Source organism: Filicampus tigris, chromosome 9 (assembly GCF_054856515.1).
Source record: "Filicampus tigris isolate MCC_2025a chromosome 9, RoL_Ftig_1.0, whole genome shotgun sequence".
NCBI classification, from domain to species: domain Eukaryota; kingdom Metazoa; phylum Chordata; class Actinopteri; order Syngnathiformes; family Syngnathidae; genus Filicampus; species Filicampus tigris.
Window position 1 is genome coordinate 13762728 of NC_141225.1, and position 21443 is coordinate 13784170.

Consider the following 21443-nt stretch of genomic DNA (forward strand, 5'->3'; position numbering starts at 1 on the left):
AGAGAGGTGATATTTGTGGTTCTTGTGTATAGAGAAGGGTGCTCACTTATATTTCCATGATTGCGCAACAAATGAATGCCATGTAGCGTCATGATTTACATGAGCCACGGTTGTAACTCCAAAAAGTAATATGAGAGTACAGTAAACACCTTAACCTTTGCAAGTTTTTCCAATGTTAACTCTCTGGTCTAAAAATCAAGCCATATATTACACATTTGATTCCCTTCGGACAGTATGTTTGGCTTCGTAGAAGTGAAAACACTAATACATATTCTGTCATTGTACAGTACTGTATATATTTATATTTCACTATAAAAGAAATGCAACCCACAGAATATATTTAAATATTTATTGGCTTGTTAATAGTAGGCAAATGTTTGACAGTATGATGATTTTAGAATATTGAGGTCTCTGTAAAGTAAAATAAAACCGATGTTCCATTTTTCCAAATTTATAATAAAACAACAAAAACAGACCACAAGTAGATAGAGAAAAAAATGCTGACCAGGAGATTGGTTTTTTTTTTTTTTATATTTGTTGTTTCTTTGATGCAACCAACCTAAAAATAATATACTTTCAAAAAGTATAGAGTATTCTACTGTATATAGAAATTAAGTGAAAATGTGCAAGATGTTTTTTCTGCAAAACAAAGCATATTTCAACCTAGTCTGTATTTGTTATGTTCTTTGGGTCTGTGATCGACTCTATGTCCAAGGGACAAAGGCGGTATACAAGAATTGTAAAAAACATAAATAAAATGAAAAGGATTTGTAAACATACCTATGCCACTTTAGGCAATAACTGGAATATATTTTATTTGCATGAACTAAAAAAAAAAAAATCCCTTTATCAGTCTGATATAATGAAAGCTCCTATGATGAACACGGAATGTTAAATTTATTAAAATGTTGTAAAACATCTAAAAACAGCCCGCACTCCCCGGCCTGAGTTATACATTTAAAATTTGTATTTATTCTCCATAAATGTATTTAAAAATGCGTAGCGATGTAGTGAGATATGGTTACAGGGGAGATAAACAAGAGCTGCTTTTGTACACTTGCATCAGAGTGGTGGCATCTCACAGAACCTAAATACAAAATCAACAGTATGTATTAAACACATTTTAATAACATAATACTAACTTCTCAAGGTATCAGATTAAATAATTTGTTGGCGACTACACTGATGAATGACGGTCATTCATTTTCCATCTTCACTCAGTTGGGAATATGTGACCAAATTCATTCATCACAATTGTTCAGTGAGTGTTACCTGTACGCCATACTCAAAAGAGTCTGATCCTCGATAAAATAAAAAAAATCATGTTGACCATTTCTCACTGCAACAGCTCCTCCCAAGAAATGGGTTTGGAGAAGACCTCTCGTTCCAGCCAGAGGTCATAGTTCATTTGGAAGTCTTCAGGCAGGTCCACCCGCTGCCCCAGGACGCTTTGCAGGCAGTTGTCCACGGGAAGGAAGTCCGGGTTACTCTGATTCTTGTCGTAGCGGCGACTGTTAAAGCGTTCGATGTTGGCACGCAGGGCACATTCCTCGGCCTGAAAGTCCCATGGACGAGCGTCCAGATCTGCCCACAATGGACAAATAGTAGATTATGATCATAGCTGCTACAGTTGAAGGTATCACGTGAGCCTCAAAGCCTGGTCAAATAGTATTAACGTGATACCATACAGGGTATCCGGAGAATATGTAAGTATTCATATCCTTTGCACAATATTTTCTTGATGCACTATGGCAAAAAAATACAGCCTCAAGTCTTTTTTTTTTTTAATATGATGCCACAAGCTTGGCACACCTACCTTTCGTTGGTATATCATTAAGTGGAAGCGTACTGTACTAAACGAAAGCAAATTGTACCATAGTGTGGAAAAAATTTTCAGAGGCATTGCGTCATCTCACCATTTCCATAGGCCCAGTCGTCGTTAAGCCGATGTCGGACCTTCTGGTAGATGGCCGACATGGTCTTCATGTTGCTCTTCCGCCACTGGCGCCCGAGATATTTGGTCTGCACTTTGAGCAGCTTGAGCACGTAGAGCTGCATCATGGCTTGCTTCACCTTTAGCGCCCTCTTTAGGATGGGAGCGGACTTGAAAACTACCAGCATCTGTGTGACAGATTTGTTAGCATGTCTGACTTGCCCAATAGCATTATTCTGAGTTTGTTTTAGGCATGTGATTTTTGCATGTACATAGTCTCGGTGGTAAGATGGTTTAAAATGATGATGTAAAAGTGACAAATGTTCATAAATGTAAACATATACAGAAACCAGAAGCGCTATGGTCTATGCATCAAATATGTCTTCATTTCCTTGCAAGCATCGAAAAAACAACGATGTTTGAGAGGTTACAAGGAGACAAAATTTTTAAGATCGTGTTAATCTTTTGAGTCTCACTGTCACTGTTGGAGTCTGCTAGACTACACTCATTCTATATATTTACTTTGGATCAGATAATAATGGTCCGTTTTGATGTCATGTTGGCCAAAGTGTGTATGTCTGCAAGTATGCCACATCCAGTGTGAGATAATAATAATGAAAAAAAGTGAGCGTGAGGAGCAATCATGTGACTTGAAGATCCCATGAGTATCTCTTCACCATGGTTCTTGAGTGCTTCCACTTGGTCAGTTTATTGAGGATCCTCAGCAGGTTAATGCAGGAAAACAGGTTTCGCCAGCAAAACTGGTTGTTGTCTCCGGCTTCCTACAAAAACATGTCACCAGTATTAAATGCTGGTGGAAAAAAACTGCAATTTGCTCGACCAAACACTGGCAAATAAAGGGGAGACATCGGAACACTTGCCAAACTCTCGGCTGTCAATTCAGGGAGCTCGTGCACCACGCAGTGTGGAAAGTCCAGCACTGAGATGCTGTAAAACGCGAAAAACAACAACAGGATTACATTCCATAATAGTTTATGATGTGCTACGTTGTAAAAGGAAGTACCTGTTTTTAGCCGTGATGTAAGACATGATGTTCTGGTTGAAGAACTTCAAAATGAGGGGGATGCAGTTGGCAAACACCAGGTGTTGAGCCATGTACTCAAACTGAGAAAACAGAAAAGTCTCTTTCTTGAGCAATATTTAGCTAATTACATTGATAGCTCACCGCATTTGGATTCGACACATGTAACACTGAAGTGAGGTGTACCTGGTAGATGTGGTTGAGTTTGAAGTGTTTGAGGAGCAGCAGCAGGATGGCGGAGATGGCCTTCACGATGATCTCTTTGTGTCGATTGACGTCAACACCGAGTTTCATGCTTTGTAACACAGTGGTCCTGCGATAGGAACAATCAGTCTCCCCTCAACCTTTGGCCCAACAGGTTTCAAGATCTTTGACAAATTCTGTCTTCACACTGTTTACTTAGGACATATTTATTCAACAACAGTTTTATTATTACGCTTGCATTTCACTGTGGTGTAAAACTGTCTAGTGCTTTCATCATTTGCCCCCAAGCTATCAAATTATTCAAAGCAATTTTCAGGAAAAAAATGTTCCACTTACAGAAACAAAACAGTGAAATGATAAGCGCTGCTAAAATTAGAAATGTTTCCATATTCTGAGCATGAAGAGCAAGCAAAAACATGCATCACTCACGGCATCTCCTCCGGCAGCACGTCTGCCAGGATGTTGATGGAATCCGTTTTGGCTTTGGAGGTCGGAGCTGCCGCAAGGAGAATCTTTAACAGAGCGATCTGAATGCCAACGAGAGAAGAATTGATGTCAATTATGCATCAGTAACTGCCTTAAGGTGCTAAATTATCAAGTGGAAGTTATCATGTATTTATAATTAAGCAAGATGATACTTAAGTTGAGATGTTTTCCACTTACCGGTATGTTAATTTTAAAAAGGCCTGTTCAAATGCCAGGATATTGTGATTTTTTTTTTTTTTTTAATAGAACATCAAATGTACAAAACGTATTGGCATAGCACAATGTTAACATAAAAGGATGAATTAGGGTCACAAAACACCACCATAAAAATAAATAAAATAAACACAATAACCAATAAAGAAATAAAAGAAGAAAGGAAGGGGCACGCTAGGGGTTTTCAGCGAGGTTCAGCTCCTCTACTAATCTACACAATGTCACAGCATTTTTCTTTATCATACATTTCAATGATGATAAGTAATTACAGTTTTTTATGAAAAACAAAAAAATTAGGTTGAGATTTGATACATCGATTTTTATGTATAAAATATTTTCCGAGAATTATAAGTGTGTTAATTATTAGGTCATGGGTTGACTCTTTGCGATGTTCAGTTGTTTCAATGTCTTCATCACAGAATAAACAGTTGTTGTGGTCCAAATTATTGTGACATAAAACAAGACCAAGATAAATAATTTCAAAGCATTTTTCTGAACTCACAAGTTATAACCTGTACAACTCAAGTGAAAATAAAAATCATACTTGTGCAACCACATTATCTCAGTTCTTTATTTTTACTTGGCCTCTCGTATTCTGTATTGACAAAACATGTATTTATTTATTTATATAGTTAGTTGGTTATTTAGTCAGTTGCAGAGAGGATATAGGTAACAATGAAATGATTTGTCTTGGCTTCATTTTTTATATCACAAAGAAAAAAAAATGACATGCATCCCAGCCACACAAGCCTGAACCTGGCTAAAAAGACATGCTCAAACACCCGAATTATAATTTCTTTCATAGAGGGATGAGAATTCAATGAAACACGCTCACTAGTCAAATCATTAGGTACACCCGCGCAGTCTCAAATCCAATACGGGTCAAATGAAATAAAGTGCATTTCAAAATCTAGCATTTCAATCTGAAGTGTGCATTATTGCTCAAAGTATTACATATATTAGATCTTATAAGATTGTGGAAGTGTACCTAACGGTGTGGCCAGAGTTTAGCAGTGTTTAGTGTTGAATGGTCATTTTTACAAAGGATCGATCCAAATAAAACGTTTAAATATCGCAAAAACGGTGACTACTGTTTTGATGTTCGCTGTGATCACTGACCATGTACTGAGGTAATGTCGGTAGGATTCCCTGATAGAGCAGCTCAGTAGCACACATCTCCACTTCCTCTTCTCCCTAATGACCAGCAAGCACATACACACAAATCAGACGCTAGCATGACACCTCCAGATATCAAGATCAATATTTTCTTGTCCAGCAGTTTAAAAGTTGTTTTGTTTTTTTTCTAAATTCACTCACCCCTGACAGAGGGGTTTTCTGAAACTCTTCCTCTTTGACGATCTGAATCTCGGCTATAGAGACGTACTTATGCTGAAAGGAAGATAATGTCAAAAACATTGGAGACAAAGAATTCAAGAGTAGAGGAAGATTTTTTTGAAGAAGTGCATGAAGTGATACAATACCTGCTTTAGTGTCTTGATGCTCTCGTGAATAGGTCTGGGTAAGCCAACAACTGTGTCGGTGTCACTGTGAGACGTACAAGGGTAAGACGTTTGGTTTACTGCAGTAATTTGAGTACACTGGAAAAAAATGTGTATTGTGCCTACCATCCAAGAGTGTAACCTATAAATTTACTCCTACTTGACTCCAGGAAATTTTCAATGTCCTTTTCCCTAATGAAAAAAAGAAACAGCTATTAATGTGGTATTGTATCAGTGAAATGTTTGGAAATAACCCAGCCGAGAATGTAAAACAAAGCACCTGACTTTGGGGGCCCACGGCAACCCTTTGGGGAAGGACACCCTCTCTGATGGAGGATGAGGGATAGGCGGAGGCATCACCTCGTCCCTTTCCAATGGGAAAGTCTCGGCCTCTATTGAGTTGTCATTGTCGTCGTTGTCGTCCTCGTCCTCGCGGGAGTCGTCCGCCTTGTATGGGTCCTTTTCGTTGAAAGCATCAAGGTTGTCCTGTTTAATCAGTGCCTGTATGAAGAGAAAACAGGCGAGGTCAATAAGAGTGGACTGATGGAGGGAAATACTATTGGCACCAAATTCTTTATGGTGACTGCCACACTACTGAATGAGATGTGGTTTGACAAGAATATCATAGAAATTGCAAGTTTGAGCTTTTGTTGTTTTTTTTTTCACATTGTTAGCTATTGCTGACATTTAGACTAATCCCGGCCACAATAGGTACCTTGTGTTCACGCCGCGCCCGTTTTTGTTGCTGCTCAATGAGGTCAGAGGCAGACGCGGGAGGAGAAGCGGCCCTCATACTGCGTACGACCCGAATACTGTCTTCTGGCAGAGGGGGAAGACCCAACTTCTCACGCTTATGGACCTTTATGGTTTGGAGCTGCTCGAACCCTCCGAGTGTGAACTGAATAATAAAGAAGGAGTTGAATGTCTCAATTGCCACTTCTTCATGCGATACAAAAGAAATATGTGGTTACTGTCATGAAATACAGATGGCTCCATCTCTCACCAGTATGCTCTTCCACAACAGCAGTAACACCTTCTTCATAGGGAAGTGAGGTGCATGGCCGCTGCAGAACTTGGTAACCATCCCAAAGAGCATGACGGCGATGGGCTCGTTGTTGTATAGAGGAGAACCTGAAATAAAAAGGATTAACAATATATCCATTGATTCTTCTGTTGGATCTCATCAGCATATGTACCTAATGTTATGGCTGATGTGTATATTTTATTGCATGTCGTATATTGTTTCTTAACAAACCCACCCAGTTCCGCTCTAAAGGTTTCCCTGATAACTCTCCATTCGGCCATGTCGGCCGGGTCGTCCTGCTGGATGGTTTCTACCATCAGGTACATGATGTTGAGCAGCACCCTGAGATCTGTGCTGTCAGCAAGCGAGATGGCTGGTTTTCGGACAGCACTGCTACAGGCGGCACTGTTGCTGAGGGGGAGAGAAAAAGAACATTTGTGATGATCTATTATTGGGGAAAGAATTTGAAGAGTTATAAGTCATAAGGAAAGTTTTCGACACTTGCTCATGGTGGCTGATTATTCCATCACGTTACAAAGCAGTCCAGAAGTGACCATCATAAATGAGATGTTTTCAGGATATCGATGGACAACACAAATATTTTTCTATGGACTTCGGCCTTTTATTCCACAGGCAAATTCTAGATCACTGTAAATTAACTTGTGTTAAATTATTGTCCAGGGTGAAGTCTTTCTCTTTTTTTACCCCAAATTTGTAAATCAATGGAAAAGCCTAGAAAATGGAGTCATGTTTTTTGTTTTTGTTTTTTTGCTGATCTGCATGTCACGGTACAAGCATTCTTCCTATAAGTGTGCTAGTTTTTTTCAAATATTTTTTTTAATTAACTATTAATTTAACTTCATATTCCAGTGGAATATTCAGGAGTAACTCAACTTGTGTTTGTAGTTACAGTGCCTTTTCCATTTATGATTTTTTCCCCTTACAGATATGAATCAAAGTACTCACTATTGCTGAGGCATGCGCTTGACATCCTCATATAAGATGATTTCATAAAACATGTGGACATAATTACATTTTTGCAGTTGGCTGTGAAAAATTTCAAATGACCATAGTCAAGTGGCTGGCATGACAGAAATTACAGGAAAAAGTGTATGACCTACTCAATTTCCATGTTGAGCAGTTCGACCAAAGCAGAAAAAGTTCCAACATCCAGCAGCAGGAAGGTGTTGTATCTCATCCAATGTTGCACTTCGACCTCAGAACTGCACTCACCAAAGGTTCCTATATTGTAACAATTTTGCTCCATATTAACACAACAAATATGTTGGATATGGTCATTTTGGATAGACAAACCGTATATTGGAGCCATTATGGACTGACCTTGCACCATGTACAGAATGGCTCTAGCAACCTTCAACCTTTTCTCGCGAGCAGTCACCTCCAGTCCGTCCAGCATCCGCATGGCGTGAGCCCTGTGATGAGGTGCATCAAGCTCTGTCCACTTCTTATCACACACTGAGTCACAGTGGGATACAAAAAAAAATGGCGCATACTTATCATTCTTTAACTCTGACGTAATTAAGTGCATGGAACAGAATTTTGTCGAGCAGATACTTGACCACATACCATGTGTTCGGAATTCCTCCTCAAAACATTTTCTATTGAGGGAAAACTCTGGCCCTTCAGTATAACTGTACAGCTCTAGAACACACAGAATTAAGTGTAAAACATTAAGACATGACATCCTCTAGATTCACAATGAGAAAAATAGACAAACCTCTTACCCGATAGCTCTGCAGCCCACTTGTCTGTATCGGCATATTCAAACTCGAGGTCTGGAGACTCAGAGAGGCCCTAGGTACAAAAAGAAACATTTATGCCATTTACTGAACTGAACTGAAAAAAAAAAATGAAGGTATAGATTGGAGTTAACTACTGGGGTGGGCAGTAGCTCATCTGTAAAGACTTGGAAGAAAACTTCAAACTAGCCGACCAATACATTTCCTGATTAAACATTAATTGATATTTACAAACCTCTTCATTATACTGTTCACATTTTGACATCTTCAGACCAAGGTGACATCAAACAATTGCTCAATAGCACCTCGTCATAGCAAGGTTTCAAACAGGAAGTTCACTGAGTGAGGGGGCCACAGAGCTTAAGAGTGTCATCAGTGGGTTGCAACAGATATACAGAGAGACGGGAAGAGTAACAGAAAGGCACAGGGTGAAAATGTATTGGTTGGGTGAAGTCTTAAACGCCTATTTTAAATTATCAGCATGACATGGTTGTGAAAGAAATGACAAAAATCAAATTGATCCAAACTGTAGAAAAAAATGCACGACTGCAGAAGGGTCGTTTAAATGGGTGGTACCTAACATTTACCTAGCATGTGAACGTCAAAGCTGTGATTTTTGGAGGTTTTCAACAGGTGCACTGATTCGTGACAGCTGAATCTCTCCAGAGCGTATCTTTTCCCAGCTAACAGTAGCCTGTTAGCTGCCCTAAACTAAGCTACAATACCGCCGAGCAGGACATTATTTTAAGTGGCAGTACTCTTAATTCAGCAGTGACATTAAACGAACATTGAAAACGTTTTTAGTAGTGTTTAAATGGTCAAAATGTCAACAATCAAAGTGAAGTTATACTGCCAGGGCTAGCTAACGATGCTGTGTATAGCAAAGAACTGGCCTCGTCCGTCTGTGGTCTTTTGTGAAAACTACTAAAGATGTGATCATATAAATCAGTTGTATGTGTGCATACCTACCTCTGAATCCTTTCTCTGGTTGCGTGTGAATTCTCCCCTACTCTTGTTTGGTAGCATAGCTCTCTGTTTATTGTTTACAACTAGCCCACCGCCGTTTCCTCCGACCTCCATTTTTTTTGCGGGGCCGCGGGGTCTTCTCGCGAGACGAGATGTCATCACGAGACCGAACGTCGGAAAAACGAGTAATAGACGCTTTATGAGACGCTTTATGAGAAGCACAAAAACATAAGTTTATTTTTCTACCATCACATTATACAAGTGGTATGGATTACTCATTTCGAAATTTAATACTCAGTCTTGTACTTGAATATGTTTCCATTTTTTTTCCATTATCTATACCGCTTATCCTCACAAGGGTCGCGCTTGAATATGTTATGTACATTTATTTATCTGTATTAGACTGTATTTAAATACAAGGAGAGCAAATAAATCTTCCACTACAGATTAAACCCAAATCCCTCATCTTTGGTCTTTACAAACAGGGTGTGTCACAAGTACAGTACATGTAAAAAGTCTACATACACCTGTTAAAACGCCCTTTTTCAAGTTATTTATTTATTTTAAATTTATTTGGCTTTCAAGGCCAGTGTTACAGTTTCAAGTCTAGGTTTATACAATACAATACAATTTTATTGATACAGCGCATTTCATAACAGTTAGAAATAAGTCAATTTAAAAGGTGTATATTTTGGGGCCATCCTTGTTACTCATGTAATTTATTGCTGTTGTATGTCATGGAATAATAGGAATAATCTTGCAAAGCTTTAGTTACTTCTTGTAAAGGATTTACCAGAGACATTTACTAAGTTACTAGCAGTTTATTAAAGGGAAAGGTGCACATGGGTTTGCAACGGCATACAGTATATTGTTGTGATTGCGTTTTAAAACTAAATAGAATTACTGTGCTCAAAGCCTACTTTAAAGCTAATAAATCATATCCATAACTCTGTCTCACACCAAAGACTACAAAGTGTACAGCTAAAATCACAGTGGTGTGCATATATTATCCAGTTGACAACCATCGCCCCCCCCCCAAAAAAAACACATTCATATGTCCTGTTGATTGACATACGTTAAAATAGTTATTATTATTCATCAAACCAATATGAATCATTTTAAGTGCTATAAGGAACCATGAAAACCCTGATTGTGATGACATGGGGAAAAAAACACTACAATTTAATAGATAAATACAAGGGCTGTATGATGGAGAACAAAATTCTGTGTGTTCACTTAAAATGACTGTAATGAATACACGAGTAACCGCTCTCCACTGCTGCAAGATTAAATCGTTTGTGACAGAAGAAAACTGCATAGCAGCACAACCAAGTTGAGCATCAGCAATACAGTACTTGCAAAAACACACACATGTACTGCAGATACAAACTGTACTAAGAGAGTCACAAGGCACTGTCAGCTGGGCAGTAACCATGGTTACGGCATCCAGCTTCCTGACAATGATGTCCTCATAGATAAGCTACCTTTGGTTCATATGCTCTTGAAATTACAAGTGCAAATGTGACATTGTAGCTCACACATGGCTACTTTTCAATAAAATCGTGAAGATTCAAAGAAAAATGTAAATTTCGTCACAACTACAGTGCAGGTATATGTTAAGGTTCTGTTAAAAAGGTGCAGAAATTGAAGGTCAAATGAGTAGATTTTTACACGAGGCGCATCACATAGCAAAGATCAAAAATTCCATCTCAACTAAATCATACAACATGGTCTTTAAAATTTAGAACAAGAACAAGTACTGAAATAAGAGTAGTATAATGGGTGCAACAAGCTTCACAAATAGTAGCAGGTTGAACTGAAAAATGTGGGCAGTGCAAAAGCACAGGAGAACGCAGTGTACAGTTAACCACAGTGCCTCTAATAACATGACAAAGCGTGTCATTGTTACAAATATGTGTTAAAATTAATACTGTGAGGCGTAATGAGGGATAGAATATGTGACCTCAATCTATAGACAAATCAAACAATACGTATTTTGTGTACGTGTACAGCATGTGTGTGTGTGTGTCGGTTTGATAAATGTCACTAGAGATGAGCTTATGCCGGCTGCGTATACAGAGCAAACACTTGATTTTGCACAGCATGCAGCGACTCACATGTTATGGACACAATAAAATATAAATCAGTATGGATTCACAATATCATCTATTTGATAACATCCCAAGAATGACATCAATGCTATGAACCAGAGGTCACCAACATGGCGGCTGTAGGCCCCAGGTGGCCCCCAAAGACCACTCACGGGCCCGTTTGAAAATTGCTCGTCAGTGACACGACAGTGATTTCCTAGGAATGTTGGAGAAGTGATGATTTGAAAATGTAAACACTTTGAGAGATTAAAAGGGAATAAAGTGTTGCATAATAATTTCTCTTTTTCCTAAATTCTTACATCATTCTTGATAATTATTGTGAGAAATGATTAACACGCCTTGACATAGATGAATATGATTCAGCAAATTAGTTATTTCTGAAGTGGGTATCTAACTGGTAGTTTGTCACTTTAACCAGTCCGCAAAAGAGTAGCTCTCATTTTCCAAAAGGTTAGTGACCCCTTATTTACTGTATACGACTGCCCTGAGGTGCATGCACCATCTTATCATTCTTCAAGGATGATAAGGATGACAAATCAAGGTCTGCTAAGATAATCAAGTACTAGATTTAGTTTACCTACATGTGGTGATTGTTCACAGAGACTTGACGTTACAGAGGCAAGAATATTTCCTCATTGGAATGTATTCAGTCAGCGGGGCCACCTAAGTAACCTAACTTGTGTTTTTCACCTGCGGGACGGTATCAAATGGCAATGCATTTCCTACAACATCTTAGATGTTATGGCTCATTTATAAGCATAAGTGCGACAAGAGACTAACTAGATCTGGCACACGCAGCACAACAATTACGTCGCTCACCAGATCAAGTTGAATTATCAAATATTTACTAACCAAAACCGTGGTTTGGTCCTTACATCTATGCCTCTTTATTGTTAAATTTAGGCAAAACCTGCCATTGACAGTTGCCATCCGCCTCATATATGAGGTTGATGACCATTTAAAGGGATCAGTCAGGTTAAAAGTTCTCAGAGATTTCTTTGCACAAGGTTACGAAACTTCACATCCCAAAGAATTATTGAATTCCTTCTTTTCATCATGCAAACTGAACAGTTACTATAATTTTAAATATGTAACCGTTCCCTTGCAATTATTTGGCACAACAGTCTAAAACAGGGGTCTTCAATCCTGTTCCCCGAGAGCCGCTGTCCAGCCTGTTTTCCATCTCTCCCTGATGCAACACACCTGATTCAAATGATCAGATAATCAGCAAGGTCTGCGGAAGCTGGATAATGATTCTGATCATTTGAATCAGGTGTGTTGCAGCAGGGAGTGATAGAAAACAGGCAGGGCAGCGGCCCTCGAGGAACAGGATTGAAGACCCCTGGACTAAAACAATAATATTGATGCAAAATTTGACAGTACTGTATCCGGTTGATACTGATGCAGCATAATTTCACAATACATGTGGTTATTAATGTGGACTATCACAAGCATTTGTGTGAAATAAAGTAGATGAGACAAATACAAAACACGCACTAAAATGTCTTCTTGTGTAGACTACAAAATAGGAGATACACCAACAGGTCTTGTGTCTTGGCGGTCATCAACACCAGGCGTGCGGAGGTGTAGCATTCTGCGGCCTAATATCTGTGTAGACCAAACGGGAAATTCAGTTGGGGGAAAAAAAACCTGATTGAAAAGTTACGTACTATTTGTACATGTGAGCAACCGATATGATGTGAAGCAATTAACAAACAAATTTATTTCATCTTAGCGGTTTAGGACAGATGCTCAACAGTTACCTGTAGTAGTTGGGTTTGAAAGGACCATTCTTATTCAGGCCCAAATATTTTGCCTGCTCATCGCTGAGCTCCGTCAGGTGGGCATCAAAGGTTGCTAGGTGTAGGCTGGCCACGTATTCATCTGCACCACAGATTTTGGAAGAAAATGACAAAGATTGAAAGGTTACTACGTCTGCTTGATAAAACTGCCTGCATCATTTCTGAAATGTACATGCACAGTAAAATAGAGAAAGATATCAAATGGTATTCTTTAAAACTAGAAAACGGAACTGGGGAAATAATTTTTGAAAATTGTGAAATACTACACATGATATTGCTGTTCCATATGTACATACTGTAATCGTCCCTTACCCATTTTCTTCGGAAGCAGGTAAACATCCTGCTTGTATCGTCCCTCCGGAGCATTGTACAACTCAATCAGGGCCAGGGCCTGAAAAAAGTAACCACTTGTGTAATCTGAATATGATCATGTTAAATGTTACTAACATAACATTTGTTTCCTTCTGTAGCCTTATCGCGAATGACATATTCAGGGTCAGAGCCTGTAGTTTTATAAAACGGTGTGGGATGTGCATACGAGCGGTTGAGCGACTTCAAATGTTTTTGTAGTCAGTGAGGAGGTGACGACAGTTGAGTCAATATCAATTATGTCATTGATGTGTTTTCAGTTGTCAACTTGTTATCCTCGCAACCTTTTGCCTTCGCCGTCCAAAAGCAAGATCACGCTTTCTCTGCCTTGCAGACAGTCGGAAACAATTTGAAGTCCATTTCATGTAACTTAACTCCAATTAGCAAGAAACATGGATTCTTATAAGAATTCTATATATTCCAACTGTATGTGAGGAAATGAAGATGTCCAGGTAAAATTTGAGTTTGAATCAATTCGGGGGCGGAGTGACTGGCAGGAGGAAAATGATCTTGCTGATGAAGGCTTGAGTGAAACACCAGATGGATTTTTTTTGTTTGTTTGTTTTTGGGGCACTTTTACGAAAATATTTCCACACGCTTGGATGAATGCCAAAACACATGATTTTTGCGGATTGGTACAGATGACTTGTTTGTTGCTGTGTATCGTAAATAGGCTATAAAGCAGTGTTGTTACCTGAGTGGTGGCGGTGATGGAGAGGACAAAGGTAGGAACAGTGGAGCAGCTGAGATTGAGGAGGCGTCCCTGAAAAAGCGACAGCGTTTCAAGTTTGTATTGTGCTTGCTAACGAGTTAAGTACTTTCTAGCACACTCTTTATAAATGAGAGCGATGAATGCATCCATTGCATATGTCCACTCACTTCAGCCAGCAGAATGACTCTCTTGCCGTCAGGCCAAATGACGTGATCGACCTGTGAACGCACCCTCTCCCATGTCAGCTCAGGAGTGCGAAGGCTTGCCTGGAGGATTTCCAGTCACATTAGCGCACGGTTATTGAGTCGTGTCCGACGTCTCATGTGAATATTGATTTGAGTTGGAACGACCCTCTGAATGCTCCATTTCTAAAATAGGTACTGTATTTACCACATCGATCTCAGTGTTGGAGTGCCCCATGTTGCACACAATGGAGCCGTTTTTCATGCGGTCCAGCTGGTCTCTGGTCACCACATTCTTATTTCCTGCGGAAAAGTCCAGCGACTGTGAGCGTACGCGTTCTACACGGCTCGAAGCCTCAGTGGGGGGGCGGGGGGGGGGGGGGTGGAAGTGGAGTTACCAGTGCATGTGATGGTGATATCAACATGGCGGATGACCTCATTCAGCTTGACCACTCTGAATCCATCCATGCTGTTCACACGCAATAGAAAAGACAAAGACCAGCACAATAACAAATGCAGTTATGATGTAAGCAATGCACATACACTAGTTTTGGTAACTAGATTTGTGATTTTCTTTTCCATCAAGTGTAAACATACACAATTCTGTTTTGCTCACCAAGCTTGCAGGGCACAAATAGGATCGATCTCTGTAATGTAGACAATAGCCCCAAGAGCTTTCAGTGCAGCACAACAACCTTTTCCAACCTACAAAGACAAAGTCATGCTTTGTACACAGTATTATGAAGATGCATTGGCATGGGGATATCAAACGGCATTAAATGAAGCATCTCACCTCACCGTAGCCACATACAACCACCTGCTTGCCTCCAAACATGACATCTGTGGTTCTCTTCAAGCTTAAAGACAACAGAGGCAGATAATGATCACACTGTGTGGAGGTGGGAAACGGCCTGTCAGTGAATCTAAATCAGCTGAGTCAGCTTTCCACTGAACAGTCGGTCTTGGTGCACTGAATGTACCACACAATAAATGACGGTCTTGTGAAGTCATGCGCTTATCTAACCCAAGGAGGTAACACTTCTTTTTTCATTACTATTTTTTTTGATAATAAAGATAATCTCGTGAGATTTCATGTTCATTGGACTGCATTTTCATAATCATGACTTTGTTCCGTTTATTTTGTTTTTCTTTTCAGTGTGGCCCTACAACCAAAAGTGTTCATATTTATTAGTGTCTATATAAATAAAGACATTAATCCAAATAACACAATTCTGTCATATGAAAGCAGAAGGCTGACCTAAATAAATAAACGCCTGCACTCTGCTCAGTGCCATTTGAGTTGAATTAGACAATGGAACAGTTGCTAAAGTCTGTCTGGCCGATTATTAATCATAGGAAAGCAATAAATTGCGATGGAAATGGCAGTAGGACAGTTGAAAGCATTGACCCATTACAGAGTCGTAGACACATTGTGCAAGAGTACTGAACTATTCAGAGGTGGCCTTGGTGAAAATTAACAGAGCTATTTGGATTGCTGTCATATCACAAGCTTTCTTAGAAGTGACAACGGATTGCACATGGCATCAAATGTCTCGGTGGAGCTGCCAAATAAACATTCTGTACAGTTATTTGGACATGACAATCTCCATCAGCCTACAAGAACTCACATATCGGACTCGCTCACCCGTCCAAGATAGACTCCCTGCAGCAGTAAAGGTTGTCAAACTTCTGCTTAGTCACCGAATCGTTTACGTTCATGGCTGGCACACACAGTTTCCCCGCTTTGGAGAGCTGATACAGCCTAGAAAAGAGAAAATAAAAGAGGCACAGTCTGTCGGCTTCACATTGGACAGTCCTGCTGTGTTTGAATACTGCACTTGTGTATTCATGTTAGCAACGGATAACCTGTGAACCCCGGTGACGCTCTCCTCTACAATGCCTCGGATCTTCTTGAATACATTTGGGTATTTCTTGTACATCCAGTGTGTCAGGTCACCTCCGTCATCCAGGATCTAGCAGGAAACAACGGTTATTTCTCAGTTGAACCATATCCATTTTCTACTCGAGCCTCCAATGTTATGATAATACCATGTTAGGCTGCCATCCCTCAGTGTTGACACAGCGGTCAATACACCACCAGAAATCATCCTCAGACTCCCCCTTCCAGGCAAACACAGCCACACCTGAAATGTAACACATGGGTGATGTCCAGGTTTCCTACGCTGACGACCCAACGATTGTATGCCATTTGGTTAGTTGTATAAGCAAAAAAAAAAAAAAAAAATGTATGCGGAAAGAAAGCTGTGTTGGTTCATTATCATAGCACTAGCCTAGCATCCAACAACAGGACTGCATTTCTGAAATTGCCATCGATTAGGACAGCAACGGTCAGCAAATATTTTGCTCACCCCAGTACCCCTCTCGAGTCACACAGTATGTCCTCAACCTGGCTTGCTACTACTCTCTAGTAAGCTATTAACTCACCAGACCACAAATGATCTACAGTATAATGAAATAAATTACATCCTTTGAGCATCACATAGCAACCACCTGATAATGCTTCAGGTTGACATAAAGGATCCCTTCTTCCCATCACAGGACCTTAACATGAAACAATTCTTTTGTTCATTAAAAAAAAAAAAAACGCTAGGAGGTCCACAAATCCACAAAAGAACACTTTGTATCTCCAAAGTAATAAAGTGGGACGCTGGCGTTTGTCCTGTATCCAAGACAGAATATTTATGGGGCCACGGCAGTGAACTTTTGTGTTTAATCTGCTTTAGTGCTTACCTATCTCTGACAAAGCAGAGGCCACTTCATTTTGTGTCGAGTAAATGTTGCAGGCCGTCCAGCGGCATTGGGCGCCAAGAGCCACCAGAGTCTCGATCAGCACCTGAAACCACAGACGAGAGTAGAGTGGTCCGAGAAGATGATGACGTTGACAGCCCCCATTTGAACACAGAAGCATACCACAACCTGCTGCAGTATTCCAACAAACGGTACAATGGATTAACTATCATTAAAACTGAGCAGAGTTCCTATTTTGATTAATAAGTGGGATCAAACTGAACCTCAAAGAAAGAGAAAAATCTTACTGCGGTCTGTGCAGTGATGTGTGTGCAGCCCACAATTTTGGCACCTGCCAATGGTTTCTCACTCTGTGCTCTCTTCCTGAGAGCGATCAGTGCCGACATGTCTGAGAACAGAATGTTAAGAGAGATGAGTGGGAGCGAGAGAACAGTGTCGTAGGTTGATGCACATACGCGCTGCTTTTGTAACAAACAGCGGGGACTGGATTGGAAACAAACTCACCGGTGACACCTGCACATCTAATGAGATGCAATGCTGGCTCTATTTAGCTATTATCTTATTCACTGCCAGGCATTTTCTGCCCCTGTTTTACACTAACGTTTGAAAAAAATTTGAAAATATACTTTATATAACTTTTTGGGATTAGGGATCTCTCACAGCTGCGAATTTTTTTCCACGGATCCCCTCATAATCCTAATGCCAATGAAACATAAATACTGTATCATTGTGCTTTCCTAGTTGTTGTTTCAAGATTAATATTCATGAGATGTTTAATAGTTAAGACATATAAGATATATAGATAATTAGAAACCGTATCTAGTTGATGTGCAGGGCCTATCAAAAGTTAAAAAAGATGTTGATTTTTTTGTCAATCGCTTTATATTCCTGCCATTGGTTGACCCAAGCCGCAGGCGATTCTGTGGCCGTGATGAGTGGACAGGTTGGAATATCACAGATGCACCAGGAGTGCTTTTTCAACGACGGGCAGATGCAACTAGTGAGTCCTTGCGATCGTACAAAGACTCGGAAGGTTATATAAAGTTTAGATTAGCGGTCGTGGGGCCTTCAAACTGCATGGCTTTAATCTTTTAGACAAGCATACTAGCAGGATCAACCTGGCAGGCGGATTCCGGCTGGGCTCGCTCAGAGGACCCTGTAGAATGCTCGCCCCTTTTTTTTGCTCCCTGTCTACTATGTTTCGACTAGGTGGCCCGCATGGAACACACTATTGTGAAGAAGATTTTTGGGTTGACTTCTCCTTTACATGTTAAATGTTGACGACAAAAGAGCAAATTGTCAGTTTTATTGAAATGACATGCTAGTATGAGTCCCACGTGTCCTACCTTGTTCCGCAATCTCAATCTCACGTCTCCCAAACTCGGCTTGTTTAATGTTCTTGACGCAGAAGTCACTGCTGCCCTTGGAGTTGACCTGTGTTTTGTCCCGAGGTGAAGTTTCGTCATCTGAGCTGTCTGTGTAGGACGCGGCTGGGAAGTACAACAAAGATTTAAAAAGAGGCCAAAAGCCGCTGATTGGAAACAAGTCGCGAGGCTGTGAGTGAAAATGCAATCAAACGGACGTTAGTGTTTGGTTCGAGACTAAAATTAGATGAGGCGGAGGACTGGCACGGCTTCTTACCTGAGCTGTAGCTGTCGGTGGACGACTGAGAAATGGAGCGCGACAGGGAACGACGGCCTGCTTTGGTGGGGAACCGGCTGAACTCCTGCTTGTCCTCCACAAACTGGATTTGCTGGAAAGTCGTATTATGAATTGTTGCATGAAATTTTTTTAAAAGGCTCCCTAAACAGCAATCTGATTGTTCAAAGCATTTGTGATTCCAAGGGTCATGCACTGACATAGAAGAAGATAGCATAATTCATTAAGTCTGCTACTAAGTGCTTTATCTGACGCTGCACCCTTGTGTGAGTGTCTAGTGCCTAACAGTACTGCAGATGGGCCCACGTTGTGATAAATGACCTCTCCGAAACTCAGCAGACACTGGAATACTCACACCATGAAGCAACATTCTGAGCAAGAGTTTCAGGTTTCATGTCACCAATCGAGTGGGAATTGAGTGAGATGTCACTCCACTCATTGGGCTTCACCTCTGAAGGTGAGATGGGTTTTCAACCGTGATCTTTGGTTTTTGGGCACTACCACTAAACTCTCTGCATACCAGTGTAAATAACATACTGTAGCAACAAAGAACAATAGGAAGTGGTTTCTTTGAGATGTACCTGACAAGACACAGGCATACTTCACCGCGCACTGGCTGGCACAGTCCCAAAGCAAGACTGACTCCAGGGTTTTGTTACCCTCAGAACAAACAAACAAACTGTATTACAGAGTGCTTTGAAGTTACCCTTTTGAAATTCTATGGCTCATACCTTTACTGAACTGTGATCTTTATTTTTGATGCTGTAAGGTTTCTTGGTTCGTGTAACACAGATTCATACATTTAAAAAAAATGTTTTTACTATCACCGCTCGTATAACTACAGTTATTCTTACTATTCCAACTATTATAACAATTTGCAGAGGTGGGCATTTTACTAAATGTTGCCGATGCGTCATCCATCAGCAGCCAGGGTACCCTTCCATCCTTCGTCAGTCCGTCATTTTTTTGTGACAACCTGAATTGTAATTGTCAATGTGTCAATCCATCAGTCAGTCCGTCATTTAAGTCCATCAGTTCGTCCGTCAGAAGTGATCCGCCAGTGATGGACTAACGGTCCGTCAGTGAGGGACAGCTGTATACTGTGCTGGGAAAAAAAAATCAATGACGTAGCATAGAAATAGGGGAAAGGAACAATCAGGCAGGGTCTGGCATCCTGCTATCCCATTGTAATTATTTGATTAAATCAAAAATAATTTCCCTCAAATTTAGAGGGAATTTCTTCAAATAACAATCCCTAATTCAAATACAACTTGATTATTGTCTATGTTGAAAAAAAAAAATACAAAAACAATGTTTCCAGAATGAGTGACGCAATGCATCTGTGTCACTCCCAAAAGAGGATGTGAAAGTATAACTCCAAAACAAAGTTGCTAGGTTAAAGATTGGACAGAGATTTCTAATGTGAGCCTAGTTAAACTATATTTTTTACTCGACACTTTACCTGGTCTCATTTTGTACACTCCAGTTCGAACAAAATACAAATACCATAATTTTTTAAGGCTTTCCAACTATTCAAGGAGTGACTTCTTCCTTATTCTTTCATTATGAGGAACAAACCAGCACCATTTTCTCTTCATATTTGGCCTACATGTATTAGATAAAACTGTTTACAACTTCACTACTGACATACACTAATTGTCTGGCGTACATGAGCACAAGCCACTCTTGTACCAACTTTGAAAACGTGGTATGGGTTTATCTGCCCTTATTTTTGCTTAGTGCAATGTCAGACTAACTATCTCCATGGTAAGTGACCTTGTTTGGGTCACAGAAAACCTACTGTAAGTGTGAAAAGTCTAGCACCCAAGACGACAAGGCCAAGGGATGGATATGGCATTGCAAGACATTATAATACATTTTGCTCAGTTCGCAGGTTGTAGTGTAGCTTTTTTTTCTTGTCACTTAAACTCATATACAGAAGTGGGATCTGAGAAATAATTAGACACAATATAAACTATAAATAAATAATTAAATGTCCCAAAAAAATCCTGCTAAAAAGGAAGATATTTTATTTTAATATTTTCTGGCTAAAAGTACAGCAGTACCTAGTTGCAAGGCTTAGTTAAAGAGACAGAAATCCAGTTGAAAGAGTTTAGCTTAGCCGGGTGTTACACGCTCATTAAACGATTATTGCCTGAAATAGGTTGCAAAATGTGACAAGCCTCGATGTGTTTCGAACTTAGGACGTCGTGGTTACCTTTTTAACAGGCTTGTGGGTGGGCACGGCGCTGAAGGCGGACGACAGCTCTTCCATGTTCATTTCGGTGTTCTTGCTCACCGTCATGACAGAATATTTCTCGGCCACGTTTTCGCTTTCTTTCACCTCTTTGCTAGCCTGCTTCACCTCCAGCTTCACCTCCGCTGTCGGCTCTGACATTGTCGGCGGTGGCTGGTCAATCGTTGCCAGGACAAGAACAAAAGTATTCAGCAGACGTCGCACCGCTTAAGTCCTTCGTCTTCTCTCCTTGTCAACGTCAGACGCAAGTGGCATCGATGTCCAGGCAAATGCTGGCGAGCTACGCGGCACCAACGAGGGGAAAAGTGATTCTCAAATGACGCAATGTAAAGAATAGACTCTTTTTTTTCTGGCGCTGTGAGTGTCGCTGTTATGTTGTTAGCCTAAGTGAGGTCGCGTTGTTCCCTGGACGGGCTCAACTGTCACCTGCTGCCCCAGCTGAGTGAGTTTGTGGG

At 40.3% G+C, this 21443-nt stretch overlaps 2 protein-coding genes across 3 annotated transcripts; both read right to left on the minus strand.

The window, feature by feature from the left end:
* Positions 1-335: 335 nt before the first annotated feature.
* strip1 (striatin interacting protein 1) lies at positions 336-9288 on the minus strand. The gene is made up of 20 exons (XM_086039800.1): positions 9131-9288; positions 8147-8216; positions 7989-8063; positions 7743-7877; positions 7523-7643; positions 6637-6812; positions 6381-6508; positions 6093-6275; positions 5658-5878; positions 5504-5569; positions 5360-5423; positions 5196-5267; positions 4998-5072; positions 3609-3706; positions 3162-3288; positions 2958-3058; positions 2815-2881; positions 2611-2715; positions 1917-2121; positions 336-1584 (listed from the first exon to the last, which is right to left on the minus strand). The coding sequence occupies exons 1-20, from the start codon at positions 9284-9286 to the stop codon at positions 1337-1339; spliced, it is 2493 nt and encodes an 830-aa protein (XP_085895926.1). The 5' UTR covers positions 9287-9288; the 3' UTR covers positions 336-1336.
* A 640-nt stretch (positions 9289-9928) lies between these two features.
* Positions 9929-21443, minus strand: LOC147142091 (S-adenosylhomocysteine hydrolase-like protein 1). 2 transcript variants are annotated; one of them, XM_086039825.1, is made up of 17 exons: positions 20950-21442; positions 18714-18825; positions 18419-18562; positions 17360-17460; positions 17055-17157; positions 16353-16447; positions 16170-16276; positions 15949-16065; positions 15097-15160; positions 14920-15008; positions 14702-14772; positions 14512-14606; positions 14289-14387; positions 14104-14172; positions 13353-13431; positions 13002-13122; positions 9929-12846 (listed from the first exon to the last, which is right to left on the minus strand). In XM_086039825.1, the coding sequence occupies exons 1-17, from the start codon at positions 21127-21129 to the stop codon at positions 12840-12842; spliced, it is 1653 nt and encodes a 550-aa protein (XP_085895951.1). In that variant the 5' UTR covers positions 21130-21442; the 3' UTR covers positions 9929-12839. The 2 variants fall into 2 exon arrangements, with proteins under 2 accessions (XP_085895951.1, XP_085895952.1); XM_086039826.1 differs by lacking the exon at positions 9929-12846 and having other exon boundaries at positions 12998-13122; positions 20950-21443.

Coding starts and splice junctions, on each gene's coding strand:
- LOC147142091 (XM_086039825.1), bottom strand. CDS start 21,129: ATGTCAGAGCCGACAGCGGAGGTGAAGCTGGAGGTGAAGCAGGCTAGC. Junction 14,388..14,511: donor CCAACACTGAGATCGATGTG/GTAAATACAGTA, acceptor GAAATCCTCCAG/GCAAGCCTTCGCACTCCTGA. Junction 13,123..13,352: donor CCTGCTTCCGAAGAAAATGG/GTAAGGGACGAT, acceptor TCTGTGGTGCAG/ATGAATACGTGGCCAGCCTA.
- strip1 (XM_086039800.1), bottom strand. CDS start 9,286: ATGACATCTCGTCTCGCGAGAAGACCCCGCGGCCCCGCAAAAAAAATG. Junction 6,276..6,380: donor TGTTGTGGAAGAGCATACTG/GTGAGAGATGGA, acceptor TTTATTATTCAG/TTCACACTCGGAGGGTTCGA. Junction 1,585..1,916: donor CGACTGGGCCTATGGAAATG/GTGAGATGACGC, acceptor CATTGTGGGCAG/ATCTGGACGCTCGTCCATGG.